At 43.2% G+C, this 22,118-nt stretch overlaps 1 protein-coding gene across 1 annotated transcript in view; it reads left to right on the plus strand.

Annotated features, from left to right (window-relative positions):
- The first annotated feature begins 827 nt into the window (after positions 1 to 827).
- Positions 828 to 22,118, plus strand: part of LOC126095360 (1-phosphatidylinositol 4,5-bisphosphate phosphodiesterase-like) — a 419,315-nt gene continuing 398,024 nt past the window's right edge. The window contains exon 1 of the mRNA XM_049910167.1: positions 828 to 998. Within this exon, the coding sequence (XP_049766124.1) occupies positions 828 to 998 (171 nt within the window). The remainder of the gene's footprint in view (positions 999 to 22,118) is intronic.

A 22,118-nucleotide genomic window follows, 5' to 3' on the forward strand; every position in this document is an offset into this window, starting at 1 on the left:
TTTCATATTCTCTCGCTCGCTACGCGAGAGCCAGTAGCGCCACAGAAAAATTGAAATGGATCTTTTTGCAGGAAACTGAATGTAGTTAAATTTTGTTCTGGGATACATTTTCGCTGGAGGCCACAGTTTTTGAGTTATCGGAGAAAAACGCATCAGAAAGTCACCTTTGTACGTTTTTCTTGAATAATTCGAAAGCTACGGCCTCTAGCAAAAACTCATGCCAGTACCGAATTCAACTACATCAAATTGCCTACAAAAAGCTCCTGTTCATTTTTTTGTAGGAGTAATAGTTTGCGGATATTGAGGGAGAGAATATAAAAATCTTGTGCATGGTATTTGAACATGATGCGAGTTGCATGAGTCCCATACATAGGGGCAGCTGAATCACTCTGTGTATTGTAAGCAGTAACGGCTCTGGCACACTTCTTTGGCGTATTCCCGAAATTTCCACTATCGATTTTGTGTCGCTGAGAGATACATGTTGAGTTCTATCTGCTACAATGTCCCGAATCCAATCACAAATGTGGTCTAGCATCGGTTTTGTTCACTAATCGACAGTGCGGAACTGCACCAAATGCCTTCTAGAAGCCAAGGAACACGGTATCACGCTGAGCTGTGGGTCTCGCGGACGAAAAGTGCGAGCTGAGTGTCGAAAGATCTCTGTTTGCGGTATCCATGTCGATTGTGACAGAGGACCTAATTTTGAACCCTGCATGCCTCAGGGAGCAGAGCTGGCATCCGAGTAGACCACGGCTTATGCAGCGGCACAGACTCACGAGAGTCTGCCAGCTTGTGATGACGTGCTCGCTGCCTCCAGGAGCCGAGCCATGACCGAGAGGCTGGAGCTGGAGTGGCGGGTGCCGGTGCCGCAGCCGCTGGTGGAGGGATGCCTGCTGGACCGCTGGAGCGAGGAGAAGGACGCCCCCAAGCTGGAGCCGCGCTGCTTCTTCAGGGTCGACGACTGCGGCTTCTTCATCCACTGGAGGAGCAAAGGCCACGTGAGTACCGCCTAGCTGTGATATCGTAACTACCTCATCCTGCACTTAGCAGAGACCAATGGTCGAAAATTAGTATTCGAATTATAGTGGTTAGCAAGAAAACGACTATTGCGTGGCGCAAATTATTTTTTTATTTGTCTAAGCACGCGGATTTTTTTGATGTTTTATTTATTTACTTATTTTTTAACAAGACATCCTCAGTGGCTGTCCTAGAATATCATTTTTCGTATTGAGAATGTAATGGTGTTGGATGTGTAGACGTCGCTTCTGCCCCAGATTGGCGTGTTGTGTTGTGTCAGTACTACGGCAAGCACGGAGTCAGGAGAACTGAATCAGTAATAATATTATTTGTGCTGGAAATCTCCAGTTTAGCGATTGATGACAGCGTTTCGGCGGCGTGCGTGGTTACCCAGGCAGTGGTTGCAACCTCAGCGAAACTCCTAGCTGTGTGCTGGGCTCACTGCAGTGTGTGTGTATGCAAGGCTGTAATGCTTGCTTCAGTGGAAGGCTGTGGCCAGTGTTGGTGCAAGGTAGGCGCTTCCGAAGGTCAGCAGGCTTACGCCACAGTGGCCGTGAATGGTAGGCCTGGGACACAGGTGACCAGTGCCGAATCCAGGACCCTCGGAATCGCCTGGAGTGCCGGATGGAGGTGCCCTAGAAGAGGTCTACCTTGGTGGCACTGGTTCGAGACCCACAACCATCAGGTCAAGAGGCAACTTGTACACTGCCAGAAGAAATGCAACGTCCTCCAGGACCAAGTTATTTCATAGGCGGTGGAACGGTAATCTTACCTTGCCGGGCACTTGCCAAGAAAAAATATGATAATCATCAGTAAGTAGTCACATAAATATAATTGCATAAGTGGTCATAAAATGTGTAAGTTTATCTGGAAAAATGTGCACGGTCTGATGTGTAACGACAAGAAAAGCGACCTGCTAACCTTACCTTGCCGAGCACTTGCCAAGAAAAAATACGATAATCATAAGTAAGTGTTCATGTGAATATAATTGCATAAGTGGTCATAAAAAAAATCAGGAAATAGCATTACAGTGTGATAAATCAGAAAGTATGTTCATTCAATAAAGGGTTTGATGTTGGAGATATGGTGATTCCCTTTGGTTTTTCTGTTTCTCAAAGTTTCGACATGTACTACATTGGGGTGAGGAATGCTGCGAATTCGATATGGACCTGCATATAGAAGCTCAAATTTACTACATCTACTTTTTCCTCTATTAGATAAATAATGTGTGCGTACTAATATCTTCTGTCCAATGTGAAAGTCACGGCGTGTACAAACCTGTTTTTGCTGTCTTCTGCGGTACGTTTGATGTTGTTCAGCGCAATGTCAATTATTTCATGGTGTCGTAGTCGACGAGATGTAGGAAAGGTTACTAATTCTTTAATTTTGTTAGGTGGTTCAACATTTTTCAGTATAACAGTCGGAGATAGCATAGTTGATTCATTTGGTATGGAATTAATTACATCCTGGAATGAGAGTGTGGTGTCACCGCCAGACACCACACTTGCTAGGTGGTAGCCTTTAAATCGGCCGCGGTCCATTAGTGTACGTCGGACCCGCGTGTCGCCACTGTCAGTGATTGCAGACCGAGCGCCACCACACGGCAGGTCTAGAGAGACTTCCTAGCACTCGCCCCAGTTGTAGAGCCGACTTTGCTAGCGATGCTACACTGACAAATACGCTCTCATTTGCCGAGACGATAGTTAGCATTGCCTTCAGCTACGTCATTTGCTACGACCTAGCAAGGCGCCATTACCAGTTTATATTGAGATTGTAAAACATGTACCGTCAAGAGCGATGTACACCAATTATGGATTAAAGTTAAGTATTCCAGCAGCAACGTACCTTATTGGCTATATTAATTACATTGTCCTGTTCCAGACCTCACGCCAGTCTGCGTGAGCTTAAATGCGTGCCTTTCGGCATCCTCGCATAGTGACTTGGTTGTCTTGCCAAGTCACAACAGAGAGTATGTGTGTGTCCCAATCAATATGTTTTTTATGGCAGTATATTCTACACAGTTTACCAATATCATTCATTAATCGTTCACAAGAGTTCGAAGAAGCATGGTACCTGGATATATACACTCCTGGAAATGGAAAAAAAAACACATTGACACCAGTGTGTCAGACCCACCATACTTGCTCCGGACACTGCGAGAGGGCTGTACAAGCAATGATCACACGCACGGCACAGCGGACACACCAGGAACCGCGGTGTTGGCCGTCGAATGGCCGTCAGTGTCAGCCAGTTTGCCGTGGCATACGGAGCTCCATCGCAGTCTTTAACACTGGTAGCATGCCGCGACAGCGTGGACGTGAACCGTATGTGCAGTTGACGGACTTTGAGCGAGTGCGTATAGTGGGCATGCGGGAGGCCGGGTGGACGTACGGCCGAATTGCTCACCACGTGGGGCGTGAGGTCTCCACAGTACATCGATGTTGTCGCCAGTGGTCGGCGGAAGGTGCACGTGCCCGTCGACCTGGGACCGGACCCCAGCGACGCACGGATGCACGCCAAGACCGTAGGATCCTACGCAGTGCCGTAGGGGACCGCACCGCCACTTCCCAGCAAATTAGGGACACTGTTGCTCCTGGGGTATCGGCGAGGACCATTCGCAACCGTCTCCATGAAGCTGGGCTACGGTCCCGCACACCGTTAGGCCGTCTTACGCTCACGCCCCAACATCGTGCAGCCCGCCTCCAGTGGTGTCGCGACAGGCGTGAATGGAGGGACGAATGGAGACGTGTCGTCTTCAGCGATGAGAGTCGCTTCTGCCTTGGTGCCAATGATGGTCGTATGCGTGTTTGGCGCCGTGCAGGTGAACGCCACAATCAGGACTGCATACGACCGAGGCACACAGGGCCAACACCCGGCATCATGGTGTGGGGAGCGATCTCCTACACTGGCCGTACACCACTGGTGATCGTCGAGGGGACACTGAATAGTGCACGGTACATCCAAACCGTCATCGAACCCATCGTTCTACCATTCCTAGACCGGCAAGGGAACTTGCTGTTCCAACAGGACAATGCACGTCCGCATGTATCCCGTGCCACCCAACGTGCTCTAGAAGGTGTAAGTCAACTACCCTGACCAGCAAGATCTCCGGATCTGTCCCCCATTGAGCATGTTTGGGACTGGATGAAGCGTCGTCTCACGCGGTCTGCACGTCCAGCACGAACGCTGGTCCAACTGAGGCGCCAGGTGGAAATGGCATGGCAAGCCGTTCCACAGGACTACATCCAGCATCTCTACGATCGTCTCCATGGGAGAATAGCAGCCTGCATTGCTGCGAAAGGTGGATATACACTGTACTAGTGCCGACATTGTGCATGCTCTGTTGCCTGTGTCTATGTGCCTGTGGTTCTGTCAGTGTGATCATGTGATGTATCTCACCCCAGGAATGTGTCAATAAAGTTTCCCCTTCCTGGGACAATGAATTCACGGTGTTCTTATTTCAATTTCCAGGAGTGTAGATCGGAGAAATGTTTCTAGCTCGTAACATATGTCTCCATATAGCAGATCGAAACTGTGCTCCATTGTCGGAAATTACTTTCAATACATGCCCTACATGTAATAGAAAATGTTTTACAAATGCTTTCGAAGCATTTTTAGCAGTAGCTTTGCGTAACGGAGTGAAGGTAACAAATTTTGAAGTGAGTTCAACAGCGACAGAGATGAAGCAAAAACCTCTATTAGTTCTGGGAATCGGACCAAAAATGTCTACAGCGGCCATGTGTCTCAATTTAACAGGTACAATGGGATGTAATGGAGGAATATGTGAAGTCGTATCTGACATAGCTTTCTGGCAGATTTTACATGACGCTAACACTCGTCGAATACGTTTCTCCATGTTGGTAAAATAACAGTTCTATCTCAGTATAAGAAAACATTTTCTGGCTCCGTAATGTGCGTAACTTAAATGAGTATACCAGATTAATTTGTTAACAAGCTCGTCAGGAATGCATAATAACCAATTGTTGCTATCAGGTGAGAGCGGCGAAACAGAATGTCATTGCTTACAGTGTAATGGTTTCTAATGGTAACATTACTCCTATCTTGCCAAAGGTGTTTAATTTCTTTCCATACGTTGTCTTTACTCTGCTCTTGTGCTATGTCTTGTAATGACGGCGAAATGAAATTTTCAAATTCAACTTGTTGAATGTACATGACGCTGAAATTTGCTTTGCAGAAGTTGGTTGCGATGTCTTGCTGATTGTTGCTGAGAGAACGGGATAGTGCGTCTGCTACAATATTTTGTGTACCGGGAATGTGAACTATTGTAAAATTAAATTCCTGTAAATAAAGTTTCCATCTGCTTAATCTGTCGTGTGTAAATTTAGCGGAAAGTAAAAACTGTATCGCTCTATGGTCTGTATACACGGTCGTATGTCTTCCATAAAGAAAATGCCGAAATCTCGTAAATGCCCATACAACACATAATGTTTCAAGTTCTGTAACAGAATAATTGAGTTCAGCAGGTGACAGAATGCGACTCGCAAAGGCGATGTTTTTAATTACTGAACAACCATCTTCTTCAATTTCCTGAAAAATATGTACCCCTAAAGCGGTGTTAGAACTGTCGGTGGCAATGGAAAAATTTCTAGTAAGATCTGGGTGCGATAAAAGTGGTGCATTCAACAAAGCATGTTTTAGATTGACTAATTCAGACTATTGGTTTTTCATGTAAAAGTATGTCTCAGATGTCGTCAAAAGTAATAACATTTTCGTGAACAAGATTCTCTGTGTCAAAGTATTGCTTGCGTCACTGTAAGATGCAACCTGTACTGTATCTAGTCAAATTCTATCTGACGTGCTATTATTTTCGGGAGGATGCTGTGGTATTTCAACTATTTGTACTGTTCTATTATTTCTTCGTGACGTTTTACGTTCGGGATGATATTTACTGTCTGGTTCATTCATGATAATTAGTTGTTGCGGATAATTTTGCTGCTGGTAAGGCCGACTGTTATTAAACGTACGCTGAAAATTGTGCTCATTACTTTTACGTCTGTCATAATAGTCATTCCTATACGGTGCATTGCGATAGGAATTGAAATGGTGTGTTTTCTGTACGTACTGATTCCCTTGTTGCTGTGCGTTACTATTTGTTGGAGCTGACGCTATACGTGTAGGCGGCGAAACATTAAAGCTTGGTTGACCTTGTACATTACATTGTTGGTTAGGTATGCTAACCAGCTGGTTTTGTTACTGTTGTTGGGAAAAACCTCTATTGTTGCCAAAATGTGTTTGCGACTGCTGAAAATTTTGTACATACTGATGATTAAAATTTTGTCTGATATTAATTACGCTGGTAGTTCTTGTTATTTCGGGAGTGTCTAATGAAAACTGTCACTTTCGGTAAAATTTGTCATATCAGGTTTTCTTTACACGTTTCTAATTCTAGATAGATGTTGAAGAGCTATTCTGATAGATATAAAGGATAGTAGAAGAGAAGGCAGCAGTGCAGAAAACTAAAGAGGAAACAGCACTACTATGGCTCGGGGCCCTGTGCACGCTACGGCACATATTCATCTAAGTGTAATGAATCCCCTGAGGTCAATTACGCGCTGCAAATAAATTTTAACTTCTGCATTACAGGCAATGCCGGTGAAATTTCGAAAGAAAATTGTTGTATCCAGTCCAATTCTAGTTTCTGCATTACACGAAATGCCGGTGAAAATTCAAAAGCAAATTGTCGTATCCAGTCGAAAGCGTGTACCTGTGCTCTGTCATTTTTAAATACCTTAGATTTTTTTACAGATAAAAATTGCTTGTAATCAACGTTATCGTCTCTGAATGTGTGAACAGGTTCAGGATTGTATGAGAATCTATTTGTCTGTGACTGTTCGGAATATAACTCACGTACTCTCTGTAAATTACCTAAATTATACTGGCTGTGTGAGTCTGACAAATGTTCGTAAAGTGGCGTCTGCTGTGATGTGTTAAAAGCTGAAATATTTTTCATCTCAGTCACTTCTTGCTGTAAAGTTGACAATTTTCTACGTAATGTATTATTGGACGAACCTATCTCACTGATCGTCTGCTGTAAATTTTGAAATTCGGCTGTTTGATTAAACGAAATCGGTGAAGTATCGTCTGATTTGCTGCCATTATTACTTTCAATAACGTCAATACGACTGGCCAATTCAACATATTTTTCAGTCAGTATTTTTACCTGATCATCGTTTTTAGTGTCACAAGCATTAATTTGTTTTTGTGTTTTACGTGTGGTTCCGTTCAATTTTTTAATGTCTGCTTTGATGACATCGGAATCCTGTATTAATTCTAATTGTTCAAGTCTGTCGGTCACTGTCTGAAAGTCTACTGTATGTGTATCCGTTTTTGATTTAAGATCGGAAATTTCATCACGTAATTCGGTATTCAACTGTTTGATGGTATTAATTTCGTCTGATACTGTAGCAATATTGTTGTTTACGTATGTTTTTTGCTTTCGTAAACATTTTACGCTTATCTTCCTGTCTCTGTCCAGTAATTGTTTCCATGACTTGTCGCTTTACTTTATTCTGTTCCTGTATAAATTTACGGTAACGCGTTTCACTGTTTTGTAGGTGGTGATTAAAGCGTTCGTCAATTTGGCTGTTTTGTTGGTCAAATTTCGCGTCTACCTTTGCATCCAGTGTGCGCGAAAGTTCTGCTGACATTAATTTAAACTCGTCGCGTAACTGTGTTGTGTTTTCAGAGCATTGTTTAGCGACTGCACTAATTTCGTCTCTAAGTGATTCTGTTGTAACTGCTTGTGTATTCCTTAATTCTTGAGCAACAGATCTAATTTCTTCACTACTTTTCCTAGCACAAGCCTTAATTTCCTCACGTAATTGTTCCCTAGTATCATGACATTGCGCGGCAACGGCTGTAATCTGTTCACTAAGCTGTCTGGAATTGTTGTCTAATTTTTCATTAAGGTTGTCATGTTTTTCACTAAGTTGTTTGTTCTGTTCATTAAGTTGTTTGAAATTTTCATTAAGCTTGTCTTGTTTTTCATTAATTTCACTAATTTGTTGTTTGAGACTTTCACTAAGTTGTTTGTGATTGTTGTCATGTTCTTTCTTAAACTGTAGCAATACTGCCATAATTTGATCCAAGCCAAAGTTAGCGACTCTATTTTCTATGCTGTGTGTTGGTGTATCTGTATTTGTCACGTTTTCTGTAACCATTTGGTCATTCTGCAATTCTTGAAAAGGTTTCCCAATCGGATGTGCACTGTTAGTCACTAAATCGGAATCAAATAAATCTGTCGTACTTTGGGTACACTCTTCATTTTCGTTAGAAAAATTCATCTGATCACAATTCAAATTTTGCAAATCGGGCGTGTCGAACTGGGCAGCGTTCATTGTAACAGAACGTCCTGCGTCATCAATTGTCGTTAAATTAACAGAGGACACAATTGAATTTGTTTGCTCATCATTAGCATTAAAATCATTACTAGTGATCAGTACGCACTGATTGTCTGTAAATGGAGGACTATCATTAAGACACTGAGTGTCGCAAGTATTATCGGTAAAATTATTAGAGTCGGCTATTTCACTCATTACACATCGCGATGTACTGTTAACAGTTTTTCGCGGCATTTTCACAAATCAAAATTAAGCACAAATGAAACAAGGACAATGCAAAATGCAACAAACACAATTACAACAAAGAGCAACAAATTGCCGATGATCTGTGAAAGAAAGAGTGACAAATTAGTAAATGCGTTGCGCCAGATGCAAACTACGTTTAAGTAAATAAGAGCAGATATATGGCTACTTCTCAGAAGATTCACAAAGAAATACGATCCTGGCCAGATGTTGCCAAGTGAACCTCCCCACAATAATCATAATAAAAATGAAAATGAACCATGAACCAGGTGTAACCTCCCCACGGAAATATTAATTAAATGAATTTTAAAATATTGTTACCTCGGAACAAAATTGGTTCCCATTTATAGTCTCCGTGCAGAAATGCATTCACATTTAATGTAACCACAAAATTCTTTTCTCATTTAATGTTAAGTTCGAAACAGAAAAATTCCTAAACCCAAAAAAAAGGAAAATTCAGTAACCTGGTAAATTTTATGACGACAGCAGCGCTGCGCCACGACCCTGTATTCTGAATTAAAAAAAGCAAAAATTCTTACCTCAATAAAAACTGCGAATATATCTGCTCTTACCTAAAAAATTTTCGGCTCAGCTCCGTGCAATACTGGCCTATGCTTTGTGATTCATGAAAGTAAAGATAATCCATTGAATAAAATCTTTAAATTGAAATGAATGCCTTTTTTTAAAAAAAAATTACTTTATATTATAAAAATTATTATTGGGGCATTTTTTGCAAGAAATTGGATGACAGTTAACATACATTACTAGATATGCGCAAGGCTGCTTCTTTACCTTCTACAATAATACCCATCCTCCAGAGTCCCGACCAGAGCAGACTGCCGACACGCGCAGACACGCGCCGACTACTGCCAACTCACGCAGACTGCTGTCGACTGGCAACAACTAACTACATACCGCTCTCTGGTTGCTCTGTTGCAGGCAGCGCATACAACGCATACCTCTTACAAAGTTGGAGCTGAAATTAAATATTCTCTTTTATGCTCTGTTTTTATTCAAACCTATGCAATACTCCCACCTAATGACCGATGGGACATATAAGTCCCACTTAAAATATTAAAAAAACTGGTCGAAGCAATCACACATTTGTTATACATTTCACTTTGATGCTATTCCTTAAGCAAAATACGAAACAAAAATTTAAAAAACTGAGTAAAAAATAATTCGGTCATGAAAGGGATAAAGAATATTTCAGTTACGAAGCATACATCTTAGTGTAAAAGATTTTTTGCAAACTGAACAATGACTCAAGAGAACTGCGCAGGGAGAGGTTACATAATTATTTGTTGTAGTTAATTATCAGTGTTTCCGTTTGCTCTAATTACGTTATTAGAAAAAAGCAACGATGTATTAAGCATGATAAATGTGTAGATAGTTGCGACTGACTGTTTCTTGGGAATCCAGTCTCTTCAGTGAACCGTCGCGATCCATTTTCGCCTTAAATTTTCATCCGACTGAAACGGCTAAAGTTTAATTATCATCATAATTTTATTAGTATTTTTATATAATTATAATCATAATTTTCTCTACAATTAGGATTACAACACTCGCAAGTAGTTTTAAATATAATACTCGGTTGCACGTATGACAACCGGAACGGACGAGACTTCCGCCACGAATGTATAAAGAACGCACACGATCCAGCTAGCCTCAGGCGGTACCTGTGACGCCACGAATCTCTCGGGCACGCTAGGTGGGTGGCCTTGGCCCGGAACGCCACGGCATGAGAGCCACTTCACTTCGTAATGGCTACTGTACACTCTCTGCCATTGTTAACAGCGGCCACACACAAAACACTCGTCGACCGACTTCTGCCGACCTTACCCGATCCAGAACTAAGGATCCCTAGCATAGCTACATCATCTCCGTAAGCAATCGTCGAAGATGAGGGCAGAAAACCGCGAAGAAGACGGCGGACATGTAGATCAAATTGTTATGAGTATTTAAAAATTTGCTTAATCAGTTTTTTTGAGTCATTGTGGTTACACGCGGTTTACTTCCCAAATACGCGGGAATTGCTGTAATTATTGCTGTTAACATTATTATACAAACACAGCTCTTTTTTCACTTCGTCCGTTAAATTGAACATTTGGTCTCTCGTCCACACGCTAGCCAAGTTGTTCTGTCTACAATATGCTCTGCACAGAACTGCGAGTGATCAGCCAGTGTGGCCGAGAGGTTCTAGGCACTTCAGTCTGGAACCGCGCGACCGCTACGGTTGCAGGTTCGAATCCTGCCTCGGGCATGGATGTGTGTGATGTCCTTAGGTTAGTTAGGTTTAAGTAGTTCTAAGTTCTAGGGGACTGATGACCTCAGATGTTAAGTCCCATAGAGCCATTTCAACCATTTTTGATCAGCCAGTGACCTTGGAGCTATTTTGCACCTCATTCGTACACATCCATGACGCGTTCACGAACTCGAACAAACTCACTCCTGAACGGAGGGCGCTTTCATTTCTACACGACATCGAGTATTACAGTACTTACTATTAAATTAATAAGAACATTATAACAAGGTGAATAAAAACATATTTGCTGTGTGTGAACCAGCACCCTTTAATTCACAATTCGCTCTACAACTGGCACATACTTGTACAAAACGCATTAAATGTAAGAAAGCCGCGCGGGGTAACTGCGTGGTCTTAGGCGTCTTGTCACGGTCCGCGTGGTCCCTCCCCCCCCTGCCCCCCCCCCCCCCCCCCCCGTCGGGCATGGGTGTGTGTGTCGTCCTTAGCTTAATTTAGTTTAAGTTAGATTTAGTAGTGTGTAAGCTTAGGGACCGATGACCGCAGCAGTTTCGCCCCATAAGGTCTTACCACAAATTTCCAAATGTAAGAAGCCGTTAACCAACGATATGCCTTTCTAGCATTTTATTATAACAAATCCCACAAAATACGTCGCATTTTCGAGTGATCCTGAATGTGTCGGTGGTTCGAAACAGTATATACTCATAGCACGTAAGTTGTGGTATAAAAACCACCAAATAAGGGCTTCAGCTACAAACGATATAATCAAGTATGGCATCTCCCTAAGTTCTGCCTGTGATGTGGAAAGTGGTGTTGCATCTCATTGACCACGTTCCTGTCCACGATGCAAAAATCCAACGTGTCCGATTCTGTTTTTCACGCAAGAGAGATCCCCGCTACGTGAAATTCCGCGCTGGACGTCACAAAATTAGACCACCTCCACGTTGACGTTAGCTGTCTCAGCCTCTTGTGTGAAGACGGCTTTGGGAAAGGTCACTGCCGATTTCCTGTCCCACATTTTTCAGTCCCAGCTCATACTGAACTGTAATAACGTCGTCGTAAACAGGAAGTTAAACCACAAACTTCCTTCCTTAGGGAAAGCCTTGCTATAATCGCGAGACTTCCGTAAGGAGTCGGTTTACTACGGCTGTTGTTGGATATTTCATGAGAATGGACCCAAAGGAAACGACCTACTTGATTCTGACCTCAGACCCATACACAGATAGAGCAAATGCACTGTCCAGCTTTTGGGAACAAAAGGAGCAATGTCATAGGACTGCACAGAGGCGTCCACAGAAATTTTACAAAAAGAGAAAACTTTAAAAATTGCAAATTTTGATATAACTGAGTCGGTGTGTTTGAAAACTTGGCGTCCCCAATAACTAAATTTGATAAGAAGTACACAAAGCTCTTATTACTTCAAACGCCTGATAGCTATCCAAGTAGTATTTTAAGAGAAACTGCTTTCATATCTGTACAGGAACTATAATTCAATAGCGTATGCAAAGTATTTGTGTTATAATATGGATATGTATGACACCTTTTTGATACAACGATCTGAAACTACATCTTCGTACAGTTCCAGGGTATTCAGTGAGTCATGAAATGAAGCTGAAAAATATTCACAAGAACTTTATTAAAGTTCCTATAGTGTAAGTGGAAACTGAAAATTAAAAATCTCCTCCAGAAGAAAAGCAGAACAAATGGACAAATACTTTTGTATATCAATTAAAATAACCGACGGAATTTGGCAAATTAATACTCCTCGAAGTGGATAAACGAAATAAACTGTATGAAAGGTTTACTCAACTGCCGGCCGCGGTGGCCGTGCGGTTCTGGCGCTGCAGTCCGGTACCGCGGGACTGCTACGGTCGCAGGTTCGAATCCTGCCTCAGGCATGGGTGTGTGTGATGTCCTTAGGTTAGTTAGGTTTAAGTAGTTCTAAGTTCTAGAGGACTTATGACCTAAGATATTGAGTCCCATAGTGCTCAGAGCCATTTGAACCATTTGTTTACTCAACTTTGCATATCTTCATATATAACTTCATATCTGATGACGTTAATAGTTTTATTCAACTGCTTTCATGCTTTCCATTTCATAATGTTGATTGTCGTTGCTGAAATTGAGCAAAATATGTTTTGAAAGCTGTATTTTTGAGTTAGTAAGGTAAAGTGCAGCTTAGAGTCGGTATACTACTAACGCAACGTGGGAAATATCCCAAAGTCACCGTCAAATTAGCCAGTATAGCTGAGCTTCGACAGTTGAACCAATACAGTTCTCGTCTGAACTTTATCACATTATCGTACAGCTGCGCCAACTGGACTGCACTTGGCGCTGGGTTTTTGAGAGGGTTCAAATGGCTCTGAGCACTACGGGACTTAACATCTGAGGTCATCAGTCCCATAGAGCTTAAACCTAACCAACCTAAGGACATCACACACACCCATGCCCGAGGCAGGATTCCAACCTGTGACCGTAGCAGTCGCACAGTTCCGGAGTAAAGCTCATAGAACCGCTCGGCCACCGCGGCCGGCTTTTTGAGAAGGTCTCAGTTCATGGTGAGAAACCGTTGCTGGAAGTTCATGAAGTATTGCAATAAAGAAGAAGCTGTATCCTGACTCCAGCAAGAGGCAAATGCCCTATGTTGCGCCCCCTCCCCCTCGTCATCGCCCTTATGGATAAAATGTCACAAAAAAAATCTACTGCTGTACTGCGATACTATTGATAGAGAGCTGGAAACAGTATCTACCGTAAAATATCTAGGAGTAACTCTCCAGAGCGACCTTAAGTGGAATGACCACGTAAAACAAATAGTGGGAAAAGCAGATTCCAGACTCAGATTCATAGAAAGAATTTTAGGAAATGTGACTCTGCCACGAAGGAAGTGGATTATAAGGCTCTTGTTCGACCGACCCGTAAGTACTGCTTATCTTCTTGCGATCCCTACCGGGTAGGACTGATGGAAGAGATAGAGAAGATCAAACGAAGAGCGGTGCGTTTCGTCACGGGATTGTTTAGCCGGTACGACAGCACAACGGAGATGCTCAACAAACTCTGTAGGCAGGCGTTACAAGGGAGGCGTTGTGCATCACGGAGAGATCTACTATTGAAATTTCTAGAAAGGAATTTCCGGAAAGAGTCAGGCAACATACGTCGTATTACGTATTACTGCCCCTCACATACGTCTCGCGTAATGACCACAAGGAGAAAATTTGAGAAATTACAGCCAATACAGAGACTTACAGACAATCATTCTTCCCGAGCGCTATTCGCGAGTGGAACAGGGTTGAAGGGCTCAGTTGGTGGTACAAAAGTACCCTCCACCTCACACCATTAGGTGATGTAGATCTAGATATATATGAATGCAACAAGCAGAGTGACCCTTCCTGTGAATCAGACGTAATCAATCGTAATACCTCTTTGTTAGCAGTAACTATTCAGGCCAAGAAATTGAAATATTTTTCTGCATTTGTTTCTGAGTTGGTGGAGTTATGTAATTTTGAGATGCAGAATTCAAAGCTGCACAGAGTTATGTAATTTTGAGATGCAGGATTCAAAGCTGCACCCGGATTTTCTTTTTTTTTTTTTTTTTTTTTTTTTTTTTTTTTTTTCTCGAGTCATCAATCTTCTGACCTGTTAATGTGGCCCGCCACGCATTTTTGTCTTGTGGCAACCTCTTCATCTCAGAGTCACACTTATTTTGTGGATTTATTCCAACATCTCTCCCCCAACAACTTTTACCATCTACAGCTCCCTATAGAACAATGGAAGTAATTCCAATACGCATCCTATCATCATGCGACCCTACCTCGTCAGTATTTTCCATTTATTTGTGTCCTCTCCTGTTCTCTAGAGAACCTCCTCATTTCTTATTTTATTGGTTCACCTACTTGTAATTTTCGACATCCTTCTGTCTCAAACGTTTCGACTCTGTTCTTTTCCTGTTTTCCTACAGTGCATGATTTACTTCCATTCTAGGCTGCGCTCCAAATATAAATTTTCAGACATTTCTTCCTCAAATTGAGGCTGATGTTTGATAGTAGTAGACTTTTTTAGACCAGGAACTCGTGTGCTAGTTTTCTTTTTATGTCCACTTTGTCTGTCGTGCGTTCTGTTGTTTCCAAGGCAACAGAATTCCTCCACGTCGGGTGCTTCGGGGTCCACAATTTTTATATTAAGTTTATCACTATCCTCATTTCTGCTACTCCTCGTTGCTTTCGTCTTTCTTCAGTCTATCCTTACTACATATTCTGTATTCAGTACACTGTTCATTGTGTTCAATATGTCCTGTAATTACTTCTCGCTTCCACAAACAATAGCAATGTTATCAAAGGATATTATTAATATTCTTTCACACGCAGTTTTAATCTCACTCCTGAACCATCTTTTTTCCCGTCATTGCTTTTTCAATGTTTAGACTGAACAGTAGTGAGGAAGAGTGCATCCCTGTTTGACATCCTTTTTAATTAGAGCACATTTTTCTCCATCACTTCACATTTAGCAGACACAAAATAATGGTAGACTCTTACACATAGCCCTAAAATTACTGAAATACTTACATGAATCATCAAAACTATCATGTTATACAAGAAATCTCATATGCCATCAACCCCTAGCAATCATAATTAGAAGTGTTAATGTGTCACGAAATATAATGTCAGTTTCTTTGGATAACTGGGATAAGAATGGTTTCCTTTTGTAACAAGCCACAACTGTTCGTTTAAACAAAAACGAATGGCTCTTCGTTGCATCGTTCCAGCGTTCTTGATAGCGATCTTCCATGGGTAGAATGTCTTGTTGGAAACTTTCAAAATGTTATTGCTAACAACAAGCAACTTTAGCTCTGAAAAAAAATCAAGGTATGAACCTAAAACGTGTATTTATGACGACAGTCTATACAGCATTTTTTGTAGTTATCCAATACTTCGGTCACTATATAAATATAATTTCTTCTCTCCTACTGCCCAAAAAACCGCGAATAATTCCTTTGAAAGAAATTCAAGTATATAATTCGACATTTGTGATTATAGCATCAAAAGTCTTATCAATCAACTAGTTTATTATTTGTGGTCAGATAAACACACCTCCTTTCAACTTGGACTCACTGATCATAGGCAGAAATGTAAATGATTGCCCCTGTTTATCAAGGGCCTTTACAAAATTCTTCACCATGCCTAACTTAATACGAAGTGGAGGCAGCATGACTTTACCTGGCACAACTAATCATTCGTCGTTAATGTTTTCCTTTCCTCGAGTATAAATTTGTCTCATAGAATATTCCGTGATAATTTAGTGGTTTTTATGTTTCGGCTGTTCCACTAACAAAATACATGTAATTTTTCTGACCGGCACCTCGAAACCCTCTCGTGATACCACGTTGCTGATGCTACATTTGATTCAAATACCAAAAATACGTTGGGATTGATATATCACATACAAATTGCAAATATTTGTTGGGCCTTATTGTGCACACAAGATGAACCGAAATTCTGGAGCTCTTTGTGCGATACATTCTGAGTGTTTTGGTATATGGGACACGGGGGCTCCGGTGGCTCGTCAGATACTCTTACGAGGGACAATCGAAAAGTTTCCGTTCGAGGGCGGTGCTGCAGCGTATACGCAACTAGCGCGAGTCCGATTCGGGTGTACGAGCACCGACATGTAGGCAAGGGAGTACTGTGGCATTCGTGGCTTACCGACATACGTGCGGAAAATGCCGAAACGTAAACTGTGGAGACGTCTTTATCAAATGCGTCGAAAAAGAACCAACGTGCTGTTATTCACATTTTCTTGGCCGTCAAAGGACAAGCACCGGTAGATACCGATTAAAGAATGAAGAACGTTTATGGGGCAGCATGTCTATTGAAAACCATCGACGTGGGATGGTGCACCGAGCTCCATCCTGGTCGCGATTTCACACAAGACGCTGGCCATTGTGTGAGGCCAGCTCCTCATCCATTACGGACACCAAGCGGGCGGTTGACAATGCGATTTAAAAAAAAAGAAGCCTTGAGTGGTCGTGCAACACATTATCCGGCAGGAGAAAGGCTACTGTAAGGTCTGCGGCCAGTGTTGACTGTTGAATGCCGAACAAAAAGCAAACCGGATGGCTGTTTGCCTGAAGCACCTGATGCGTTTCGGTGTTGAAGGCAACACGTTGTTTGGGTGCTTGGCTGCAGGCGACGAAATCTACATCTACATCTACATTTATACTCCGCAAGCCACCCAACGGTGTGTGGCGGAGGGCACTTTACGTGCCACTGTCATTATCTCCCTTTCCTGTTCCAGTCGCGTATGGTTCGCGGGAAGAACGACTGTCTGAAAGCCTCTGTGCGCGCTCTAATCTCTCTAATTTTACATTCGTGATCTCCTCGGGAGGTATAAGTAGGGGGAAGCAATATATTCGATACCTCATCCAGAAACGCACCCTCTCGAAACCTGGCGAGCAAGCTACACCGCGATGCAGAGCGTCTCTCTTGCAGAGTCTGCCACTTGAGTTTGTTAAACATCTCCGTAACGCTATCACGGTTACCAAATAACCCTGTGACGAAACGCGCCGCTCTTCTTTGGATCTTCTCTATATCCTCCGTCAACCCGATCTGGTACGGATCCCACACTGATGAGCAATACTCAAGTATAGGTCGAACGAGTGTTTTGTAAGCCACCTCCTTTGTTGATGGACTGCATTTTCTAAGGAGTCTCCCAATGAATCTCAACCTGGTACCCGCCATACCAACAATTAATTTTATATGATCATTCCACTTCAAATCGTTCCGCACGCATACTCCCAGATATTTTACAGAAGTAACTGCTACCAGTGTTTGTTCCGCTATCACATAATCATACAATAAAGGATCCTTCTTTCTATGTATTCGCAATACATTACATTTGTCTATGTTAAGGGTCAGTTGCCACTCCCTGCACCAAGTGCCTATCCGCTGCAGATCTTCCTGCATTTCGCTACAATTTTCTATTGCTGCAACTTCTCTGTATACTACAGCATCATCCGCGAAAAGCCGCATGGAACTTCCGACACTATCTACTAGGTCATTTATATATATTGTGAAAAGCAATGGTCCCATAACACTCCCCTGTGGCACGCCAGAGGTTACTTTAACGTCTGTAGACGTCTCTCCGTTGATAACAACATGCTGTGTTCTGTTTGCTAAAAACTATTCAATCCAGCCACACAGCTGGTCTGATATTCCGTAGGCTCTTACTTTGTTTATCAGGCGACAGTGCGGAACTGTATCGAACGCCTTCCGGAAGTCAAGAAAAATAGCATCTACCTGGGAGCCTGTATATAATATTTTCTGGGTCTCATGAACAAATAAAGCGAGTTGGGTCTCACACGATCGCTGTTTCCGGAATCCATGTTGATTCCTACATAGTAGATTCTGAGTTTCCAAAAACGACATGATACTCGAGCAAAACACATGTTCTAAAATTCTACAACAGATCGACGTCAGAGATATAGGTCTATAGTTTTGCGCATCTGCTCGACGACCCTTCTTGAAGACTGGGACTACCTGTGCTCTTTTCCAATCATTTGGAACCTTCCGTTCCTCTAGAGACTTGCGGTACACGGCTGTTAGAAGGGGGGCAAGTTCTTTCGCGTACTCTGTGTAGAATCGAATTGGTATCCCGTCAGGTCCAGTGGACTTTCCTCTGTTGAGTGATTCCAGTTGCTTTTCTATTCCTTGGACACTTATTTCGATGTCAGCCATTTCTTCGTTGGTGCGAGGATTTAGAGAAGGAACTGCAGTGCGGTCTTCCTCTGTGAAACAGCTTTGGAAAAAGGTGTTTAGTATTTCAGCTTTACGCTTGTCATCCTCTGTTTCAATGCCATCATCATCCCGGAGTGTCTGGACATGATGTTTCGAGCCACTTACTGATTTAACGTAAGACCAGAACTTCCTAGGATTTTCTGTCAAGTCGGTACCTAGTATCTGTTGACATCATCAGGAACCAGGGTCGAAAGCATCGACAAAGCAATCGAAAGATGATTCTCACCCCTTCTTTGATTACCTGGGTACACTGCTTATTGAATGTAAGTAACCCGTCGTTTCCACCACTGGGGGGGACGGCACTGCGCAACGCTGGAGACATTACAACGCGCAAGTAAGGCGAAACGTTCGGGAACACTGCGGCAGCGGGCGCTGCTGCATCACGATAATGCACGCCCCCATGACGCAACACAGAAATTACGCTACTTAATGCGGTAGACAATGGAGTACCCGTCCCGTGGCCCTCATCTCTCCCCGTGTGATCACCACGCCTTCGGTCCCTTAAAAAAAAAGGCCTTGAAGCGTCGCCGCCTCCTGTCGGACGAGGATGTGTAGCAGGCAGTTACGGACTTCTACGCGCAGCAGGACACGGTGTTTTAACAAACGGATAGCTTCAACATGGTGCGTCGGTGGTCTTCCTCGATGCTCACGGCGATTTTGCCGAACTGGCATACCGATTCTAGATTTCGATCGGAAACATTTTTACCCCGATTTTATGATGGTGCCTGTATTACACTGGAAATATCTTCACAACAGTGCAAATGTCAACGGTTTGCGCTATGTGCTTTGTTCGAAGACGACAAACTTGTTCTATTCGCCCACCTCATTCGGTGTACCCCTACTGTACAATACTCTTTTGTTTGCACGTACTTCCAAAGAAGTAATTTCATAATATAAAAAGCTAGTGTTACACTATTAATTCACTTCCCGGCGCCAATCACGCAACACACTATCGGGTGGCAACAGGATCATGACTTTATTAAAAGACACCAACCTAACTAAAATAATTTCTTTCTTCGCATAATCCACGAATTTCATAGCAACGGTGGGTGTCCAAATGATGAGAATTGCATTTCTATGTGAGAAGTAGAACGACCACTAGAGCACATTAGTGTTGTTCATGTTCAGTGTTGTTACCAAGCCTAGTAGGGTCTATAGGGGTGTGAACAGTGTTAGATGTTGACTGAACATTGTGGAGGACACGGAAATGCCGCCTACTTGTGTGAGACGGCGTTATCAGCATCTGCCTAATGGCTCTGAGCACTATGGGACTATGACTGCTCAGGTCATCAGTCCCCTAGAACTTAGAACTACTTAAGCCCAACTAACCTAAGGACATCACACACATCCATGCCCGAGGCAGGATTCTATCCTGCGACCGTAGCGGTCGAGCGGTTCCAAACGGAAGCGCCTAGAACCGCTCGGCCACTTCGGCCGGCCCTAACGAGAGGTCCCATTCTTCCAAAACCTGTATGTCCATCTTGTCAGAGATGGTTTCTGGACTCGGCTGTTCAGTGCAGAACGTCAAATCAAACACCTTTCAGCCATCTAATTTCCAAACCTTTTTTTTTATTGGCCTACAAGTTTCGGAGATATATATATTACTCCATCTCCAGGCCCCCTGGCCGACGTGTAGGAAGATTCCAACCCCGGTTCCGATCAAAATAGGGGCCAGCATTCAGAGACTGGGATCTGCAGATTTTTGCTTGACAGAATGATCACCTCAAACATCATCTGCCGACCAAACTGGAAATTAAACCGTTGAAAGGTATAGGTTGAATCTTACATAGAAGATGACAGCAACCAGCCACTTTTTACAATGCTATTTATTTATTTAAACAGCGCCGTTACCGGTTTCGAACCGACATGTTCATCTTGAGATGGCTAGTTCACGTTGAACATTAGATTTCACCTTTTGTTTCCCCACCTGACGAAATTTCCTTGGGGGTGGTGGTGAAGATGAAGAATCCGCGCCATTGTGTTCATCGGCACCACCACCCCCAAGGAAATTTCGTTAGGTGGTGAAACAAAAGGTGAAATCTAATGTTAAACGTGAACTAGCCGTCTCAAGATGAACCTGTCGGTTCGAAACCGGTAACGGCGCTGTTTAAATAAATAAATAGCATTGTAAAAAGTGGCTGGTTGCTGTAATCTTCTATGTAAGAGTCAACCTATACCTTTCAACGGTTTAATTTCCAGTTTGGTCGGCAGATGATGTTTGAGGTGATCATTGTGTCAAGCAAAAATCTGCACATGCCAGTCTTTTAACACTGGCCCCTATTTTGACCGAAATGTAGGTTGGAACCTATCTACATGTTGCTCAGGGGACCTGAATATGGCATAATACACTGAACAGCTAAAGAGACTAGTACATCTGCCTAATACCGTGTATGACCCCCGCCAGCACGCAGAAGTGCCGCAAAACAACGTGGCACGCACTCGACTAATGTCTGAAGTAGAGCTGGAGGGAACTGACACCATGAATCCTGCAGGGCTGTCCATAAATCCGTAAGAGTACGAGGGGGTGGAGATCTTTTCTGAATTGCACGTTGCAAGGCATCCCAGATATGCTCAACAATGTTCATTTCTGGGGAGTCTGCTGGCCACCGGAAGTGTTTAAACTCAGAAGAGTGTTACTAGAGCTACTCTGTAGCTGTTCTGGACGTCTGGGATATCGCATTACCCTGCTGGAATTGCCCAAATCCGTCGGCATGTACAATGGACATGAATAGGCGCAGGTGATCAGACAGGATGCTTACGTACGTGTCACACCAACTGCTAACGCCCCACATCATTACAGAGTCTCCACTAGCTTGAACAGTCTCCTGCTGACATACAGGGCCCATGGATTCATGAAGTTGTCTCCATACCAGTACACGTCCATCCGCTCGATACAATTAGAAACGATACTCGTCCGACCAGGCAACATGTTTCCAGTTATCAACAGTCCAATGTCGGTGTTGACGGGCCCAGGGGAGGCGTAAAGCTTTGTGTCGTGCAGTCATCAAGGGTACACTAGTGTATCTTCGGCCCAGCATTGAAATCTGCAGCAATTTGCGGAGGGGCTGCACTTCTGTCACGTTGAACGATTCACTTCAGCCGTCGTTGGTCCCGTTCTTGCAGGATCTTTTCCGGCCGCGGCGATGTCGGGGAGTTGATGTTTTACTGGATTCCTGATTTTCACGGTACATTCGTGAAATGGTCCTACGGGAAAATTCTGGCTTCATTGCTACCTCGGACATGCTGTGTCCAGTCGCTCGTGTGCCGACGATAACACCACTTTCAAACTCTCCTAAATCTTGATAACCTGCCATTGTAGCAGCAGTAACCGATCCGACAACTGCGCCAGACACTTGTTATATAGGCGTTGCCGACCGCAGGGTCGTATTCTGCCTATTTACATATCTCTGTATTTGAAGGCGTATGCCTATACTAGTTTCATTGGAG

Source organism: Schistocerca cancellata, chromosome 8 (genome assembly GCF_023864275.1).
Source record: "Schistocerca cancellata isolate TAMUIC-IGC-003103 chromosome 8, iqSchCanc2.1, whole genome shotgun sequence".
Lineage (NCBI taxonomy): Eukaryota > Metazoa > Arthropoda > Insecta > Orthoptera > Acrididae > Schistocerca > Schistocerca cancellata.